General features: G+C 30.1%; 1 protein-coding gene and 1 long non-coding RNA gene across 2 annotated transcripts; one reads left to right on the forward strand and one right to left on the reverse strand.

Moving 5' to 3' along the window:
• Positions 1-382: 382 nt before the first annotated feature.
• Positions 383-2,608, reverse strand: LOC111788330 (uncharacterized). The gene is made up of 2 exons (XM_023669008.2): positions 1,506-2,608; positions 383-1,402 (listed from the first exon to the last, which is right to left on the reverse strand). Exons 1-2 carry the CDS (start codon positions 2,234-2,236, stop codon positions 1,303-1,305), a joined length of 831 nt encoding a protein of 276 aa, XP_023524776.1. The 5' UTR covers positions 2,237-2,608; the 3' UTR covers positions 383-1,302.
• A 2,126-nt stretch (positions 2,609-4,734) lies between these two features.
• On the forward strand, positions 4,735-5,309 carry LOC147794935 (uncharacterized). The gene is made up of 2 exons (XR_015412519.1): positions 4,735-4,832; positions 4,940-5,309. It is a non-coding gene; the product is annotated as an uncharacterized LOC147794935 (long non-coding RNA).
• Positions 5,310-7,837: the final 2,528 nt, after the last annotated feature.

Consider the following 7,837-nt stretch of genomic DNA (forward strand, 5'->3'; position numbering starts at 1 on the left):
CTTACTTATATTGTTCTCAAGATTACTCTCATTCGAATGTAGTCTCGATTCATTCATGTATCTCGTTTTTACCTGGGTATCACATACTTAAACACATAAGTAAGACTTGCGAGAATCTCTCGAAGTTACCAAACTTATAAAAAATAAAAAAAAAGAGAAATGTTAGATCAAACATGGAAAGAAAAAGAAAGAAACTCATAATTCAACCCTCCTCGAAAGCCTAAAAAGTAGAAATATGTGGAATTAGTTTGTAGAATTCTCATTTTTGGTAACCTTTTGTGAAATTCCCTAATGATTTATTTGACCGGTGGTTTCATGGAAACTTCAGTATGGTCGGGTTCAAGATGCCTTAGAGCAATTTCCAGTGCTCTCTTCGACTATTCTAATTCCAGCATTTCTGGTCAAAAAGCTTAGAAAAATGGACAAGTTGAGCAATTTCAATACATTGAGAGAACGCAATTTCACAGAAACCCCTTGTGAATTTAACGTTACATGAGGAATCTACCATGGCATTGCTTCAAACTTGTGTATAAATAATGAAGAGGCTTAGAGATTTTGAAACCATCAATATGGTGCGAAGATTGAAGTTGGAGGATTCATGTTGCAGGAGAGATGGCATCGTCTGAGCAACGCGGTGCGGAATATTCATTACAATTTCGGTATCAGATTGCTTGTAGCGGATGCCATCCTCCTGCACCATGATGCCTTTGCAACTAATTATAAATTTCTCTCTTTTCTCCTCCTCTTTAATTTCTGGTGAGTGTTCTATTTTCTTTAAATTTAAAGTTCCGAAATTTTTACTTCATTTTTATTATTTTTTTTATTCTCTAACTACTCTTATAAATAATCTAAATATGGTAAATTTTAATTAAATACTTTAAAATAAATAGATATTTTACCGATTAACATTTTTCTTATAAAAAAAATTGTTTTCTCCTTATCTAGTAAATGTGGGACTCTATATTGGTATGATACTGTTTACTTTTAGTATAAAGTTCCATCGATCTCTGTAAAGTTTCTAGCCATGCACAAGCACATATATTAAAAAAAAATAATAATAATAATATTGTGTATATATATATACATACACCAAAGCCATTGATTTTATTGAATAATGAAATGTGTAAACTATGCCATGATCTTCTTCTATACAAAAAGTTGAGTGAAAAAATCAAAACTCAAGGGATCGCTCAACTGATCTCAGCTCTTCCTTTATTTTGATCAAACTTTGATAACCAACCATAAACAATAACAACTAATAAAGACCAAAATCTAAACTTCCTTACATACAAATGTTTGGTCTTAACTTGTTAGACTAAAACAAGCTGCAGCGTTCTTGAGATCGGTCCTCGATAGATACTCAGCCGATGGTTCCGACACATCTTTGAAGGTCGATTCCGCACTGCGAACCAAACCCACAAATCCATCAATTTTTAACCAAAATGTTTAACTAAATGCGAGCTCTTCACTACTCTTCTATACTTAATTAAAATGTAACTACGAACCTAGAGTTACATGCTTCTTGAGATTCAACATACGATTGTCGATCATCTGCAATTGTGTCAAATGGAATTTCATCATAATCATGAGAAATTTCCATTTCATGTTGCAGTACAGCGGGTATCAAATTAGATTGCATTAGCATCGATTCAACGTTAATCCCAAAATTATCATTATAATGTTGTTGAATTCTCAACTCCTTCAGCATGGAACCAATATTATTATGATCATCGTTATCAACATAAACACCACCATTGTTCACATTTCCAAATAATAAATCATTCCCATCTACTCCCAAACAATCGTATTGTTGTTGTTGCTGCTGTTGCTGCTGTTGCTGCTGTTGTGTATAAACGGGAAAAACGACGTCGTTGTCGTCGGCAATCCCGAGGTCCTTCATCATAGATACCCTAGCTTTTACTTGTTGGAGTTCTTCACTCACTTGTTGTATTTGATAATGGAGTTGCCACAACACGCCGCAACAACCATAAACCGGAAACCTAGAGCGCATGTTGGACTCGTAGATAATGGAAGTCATTGTCTCGTCCTTTTGCGAGGGGGGGACTTGCTTAAGTATGTTCATGATGTTGCGGACGCCGAAGAGGCGGTGGGCGTTTTGAAACATCTTGGGCTGATCGGCTGGGAAATATGGGGCCAAGGGGCAGTCTTTGGAGCAGCGGCGACGTTGGTATTTGCAAGAAGCGCAGGCTTGGGTGGTGCCGCCTTTCATGGTCATAATCAGAAACGGAATTAGCTAATGTTGTGGTGAGGTTAGAGGGTGATATTATTGAGGTTCAAGAAATGATTAGTTGTTTCAAAATGACTAAGTAAAAGGCTTTTTTAAGGTTTTGCCGATTCAAAAGGGTGGGTGAATCAGATCCTGTTATGCGGTTTTGATTTCAACAATCCAACTGAAACTATTACTACCACTCTCTTTCTTCCTTCTATAGAATTTCCAATTTTAATTTTAATTTTAATTTTAATTTTAATGGATGTCAGTTTCTAAATCTGTAATCATGTGTGTTTGTGTGGAGGGCTGTATTTTACCAAAAATATCAATTTTTACTCAGTTCCGTCATAGACCAGCTTCATCCTTTAATATTGAGATCCTGACCGATGTAAGTTTGTGATGATTAAAAGTATAGATGGTGTGTCGTTTGATTTGTATGAGTGAGAATGACTTTCATATCGTAAGATTATTAAAAATTTTGAAGAATAACAGAAAAGCATTTAAGGAATTGGTTTGATTCTATTTCTGTTCCTTTCCTTCGAAGAAAGAAAGGATCCCAAAGAATAGATGTTTCTTTTAGTTGTTGAATTTCTCTTAGAATCCTCGTTACTAATCGAATTCAAATGATCTCTGAATTGATCAGAAGATTGTTTTAATTGGCTAGAAAACTAGAAAACTGATCCTTATTTATCAACCATACATTGTCTATCCTTGTTTATCAGCCCCACATTGTCTAACGAAATCCAATTCTCTCTCTCGATATGTTCCTCAAGAAAATCCGATTCAAAACATATATGAAAGATATCACTTCTTATACGGAAAGATATAAGAAAGATATATTTATATGGGTAAAACAAGCTTTTAACCTAACTCTAATTCCAAATATTAGTTGTTAAAATATAAGAAAGATATATTTATAGAAGTAAAACAATATAAGAGTTTGTGGATTTATCTATAGTTAATAATAAATAAAAATTAATTAATTAATTAAATAATTTTATATTATTAGAATTTAGAGCGTGCAAGTCTATATAGAGTAACTTAGGATGAAACAAAATTTTAGAAGATTTAAATTAATATTTAATAATTATATATATTAAATTTAAAGAAAAAAAATATTTTTGATTTGAAATCTTCACATGAATAGAGAAATATTTATGATACATTAATTAAATAAATAAATATATATAATTTAAACTACATTTAAATTTGATAAATATATTATATATTAAAAGTTGTTATTTTAAATAAGATCCACATTTTCTCTAAATTCTATTTATTTGAGACATAAATATTCTAATCTTCTATCTTTCAACAGAGTTTTCAATAAGTCATAGGAAGATAAAAAATCTTGTGGAGCAAAATGACTATACATAACCAACTAAAATGGATAATACCTAGATTATAACAAATAATGATATTGACATAATAACCTTACCGACTCTTGATTCAAGAACGGAAAAAAAAAGTTGTAAGTTATCATAATTGGCTTACTTTCCAAATAAAAGACATTAACTTAATGAGTTGTCATATTTGAAACCAAATATTTTCATATAAATCTTCGATTAAAAATGAAAGTATCGTACACTTTTCAATCACAGATCAATTCAATTTATCATTGCTTTTTATACGAAATGACAAAGTTTTCTTGCTCCCTATTCTTGATTGGTTTCCTCCTTTTTTTCAGGTTTGTTTTTTAGATTTAGAAACATCTTATAAACTTTCAAGAATTTGTACATTTTTGTTTGATAACTATTTGATTTTTTGACAGTTGCATGCATGGTGTCGGTCAATGCAATACAATGTGAAGAGAAGTTGTACGAAGGATGCGTACCTAAAGACTGTAGCGAGAGATGTTTACAGAAGTTTCCCAAATCAACCTCCGAATGTGTTCCAATTGGACAAATCCCATTTAACTGGTTGGATGGTGCCTCTAACAACCCACGCAAAACAATGTGATGTGAAGATATTCGAATATGCATGCGAAGCTATTGGATGTCACCAAAAGTGCCTAGAGGTTTATCCAAATTCAACATCTCAATGTGTTGAAACTCGTGAATTTCCCACCAACTTCGCTTGTCATTATTTCTTCCCTTGTAAAGAAAATTGAGTTTCGATGTGATGCCCTTCTTTTCCTTCTACTAATCCTACTAATCCACATATTGTAATGCCCTAATTCCACACATTTCCTAAATAAAATGGTTAGATGACTTTGGTATTACTCTATTTGTCACTTATAAATATCAAATATTTTTAAATTTTATAATAAATTTAAAAGTAAGATAGAACATAGTATAACATTGATTACAAATATCAAATATTCTTAAATTTATACTTGATTGTAATTCTATTTTATATCATCCTTAAGAAAGAAAGCAAAAAGAACGGTAGATAGTTGATTTGCCATAATTAGGATGCTAAAAAAAGAAAATAGAGTGATGAATCCACAAGTTGGGGAGCCTCTCTTCATATAAATATACTCATTTCAATCACAAACAACACCAACTATCTTTGAATCAAACAAATAAAATTTGTAAAGCGTTGATTTTCCAGAAGATGGCAAAGTTTTGTTGCCCTCTCCTTTTCCTTCTTGTTCTGTCAGGTTTGTTTAGTAGCATTGTTTTTGTTTGGTTTAGGATAATATTGTTTTTGTTTGGTTTAGGATAATATTTAGTTGGAATGATGAAATGATACTTCTAATGTTGGCAGTTGCATTGATGATGCCTGAAGCAGCGCAGGCAAGTCCTTGCCATGAGAGGCTATATGAAACTGGATGCGAAGCTTCTGCATGTCGCAAACAGTGTGAAGAGAAGTACTCCACTTCAACATTTGAATGCGTTCCAAATCCTCTGCATCCCCCTCACATTGCTTGCTTGTGCTTCTTCGATTGCCCTAAAAATTGACCAACTTTGTGTCTAATCAATTTCTCCAAATAAATATTAGGAGGAACTAATCAAGTTTTTGCTTAATCAAATTATGCATTTTAAATTATTATTATTATTATAGTCTATTTTGTAGACTTATGAGACCACAATTTATTCTTAAATTTGAAATATATATATATATATATATTTGTAAATTTCTTGGGGATTTCAACGCTCACGACGTGGAATAGTCCAAACGTCGTAATCTATTGTCAACAATTAATATTAATTAGTTGTATAATTAAATGGAAAATTATTTTGTTTTATTGTCAACAATTAATATTAATTAGTTGTATAATTAAATGGAAAATTATTTTGTTTAAAAACATTAAAAAATAAATCTACACAATTAATTTGATTGTGTTTGAATTTTCAATCCACTTGTTTAAGAAATGTTGTTTAGTATTTAATTATTAATAATTTTTCAACCTTCAACACATGTTTGGTTTGAAATTTTGCAAGCCCACGTCAAAATTTTCATTTTATAACATATATATAAAGAATATTAGTCCAACGTCTTTGATGACATGAAATTTAAATGAATCTAATAATTACATGTTTATGAAAAATGAGGTAAAAAATCATATTTATTAATATTCTTTAATGATAAAATATCACAAATTATGGAGTAACAAATGAGCTATTTAACTAAACCCTAATATTGACATAGAAGATGCAGATATGAGTTTGACTATTTGACAATATTAAAATATTGGCACAGTTGTTAGTCATTAATTACATTCCTTGTATACATTCTTAAATAACATTAACTACATTTCCAAATTAAATAATTCATAACCGTATAAATTTATAGTCATTCTCCTTGTTATTGTTATCAACTTTGTCATAACAATTTCTCATTAAAAAAAAAAATTTGATTTTTTTTTTTTTGAAAGAGTAAAAAATGAATATAATTCAAGAACTAATAATAATAAACAAAGATATAAAAGATACATGTGGATTTAAAAATTAATAATAATAAATTAATAGTAATGGCCTACACCACAGTATGGTATGCATAGAAAAAGTAATATTAAACAATGATAATGACGCTGTAGCTGTTTCAATCATGTTTGTTTGGGGCATTAAAGAACGTGGGCTCTGACCAAGTGCACATTTGCTCCGAAGCTCCCAACCGATAGGCGACAGAAATTAAACCTAAGCAAAAATTAGGTTCATAGATATATATATTCCATTTGTATAAAGTTTTTTATTTTTTATTTTAATGAGAAAAATATTATGTGAACTTTTGTGCACCGACCTGGACCAGAATTAGGCTATTTTAATTGCATTTCTTAATTAGGGGCTCAGAAAAAAATGGTAGAAACTTATCACAATTAGGCTATTTATAGAGAAATTAAAAGTAGAATATCGTCATAATTAGGCTACTAAAAATAATAATACCATAAATAGTTTATAATTAAACTTTTATAATTATGCAATTCTTTTATTATTATATTTCTTTTACTCTTAAGGGAAGGAAAGTCATTTATGATATATACGAATGAATGCCATCGAAGTGTCGAGAGAAACACCCTAATTCACTCTTTCAACGCCTTCAACTTTCAATTTAATTATGCTCCTCTTTTACTTTACTTAATATTCAAGTATATGGTACTGTGCTTAATTCCCTATACTCACGTCTTTCTCTCTGGGAGAATAATTCCCTGTGTTTAGTCAATAAAGTTGTTCTCGTCACTTTATTGTTATTCAATTCTCGATCATTTATAAATTTGAATTTATTGATTCTTATCTAAATGACACGGCAATCTTCGTAATTTTTCTTACCTCAACCATACGCAAAGTAAAATATTCAAATCTCTGATCACTTTAAAATAATATATACTCAAACTATAACGATCTTAGATTTCTACTTAATCTAATGGGATACATAACGTAATCAATGCATATGTCATTATCTCGATTTACGATACCGTCGTTTGTCGAATAGAAGTGTGTTGCCTTCACCCGAATGTAGTTGGACGAGTTTTATATATTCGAATTCGAATTTATAATTCAATTTAGTTTTAAGTTATTTGGTAGCCAACTTTCTATACTTTCCCAAAACTGTCGTGACATTGGTAGGGCTCATATGAAATGCATGATTCAATAACCATATGTAGTTAATACGTTACCTAACAAGTTCAAGTTGCAGGATAAAGTATACCAATACTAAACATTTATTTTAAAATATCAAAAGTAACCAAATCTAACATTTATTTAACTAAAAGTAAATATATATATATTTTTTAAAAAGTAATTTAAACCAAAAAGTATTAAGCAATTTTATAATTACAATTATCAACTCCACTAAGTGCAACCCTTCGCATATTTTATTACAAAAAGTAACATTAAAAAAAAAATAATAATAAAAGAATGATAATGACTCACTAGCTGTTCCAAATATATTTATATTTGGGTAATTAAGAAAATGGCTTCTGATGCACTAGACTTTTGGTCTGATAGTCTCAAACCAAAGACAAAAATCAAACCAGAAAGATTAGGTTGAGGATGTTATAAAATATTTCTTTTAATACATTAAGTCAATAAATTTATTGTGGAATCCATTTAGTGGTTGAGATTGTCCACATTAAATACTTGATTAATTAATGCATTAATCAACAGTTTGGTGGAATTTTCACTTGGGTTTTAATTATTATAATACTTTTCTACAATTCAAAAA

The sequence above is a fragment of the Cucurbita pepo genome, chromosome 1 (assembly GCF_057944985.1).
Source record: "Cucurbita pepo subsp. pepo isolate OVF chromosome 1, ASM5794498v1, whole genome shotgun sequence".
In the NCBI taxonomy this organism is placed as follows: Eukaryota; Viridiplantae; Streptophyta; class Magnoliopsida; order Cucurbitales; family Cucurbitaceae; genus Cucurbita; species Cucurbita pepo.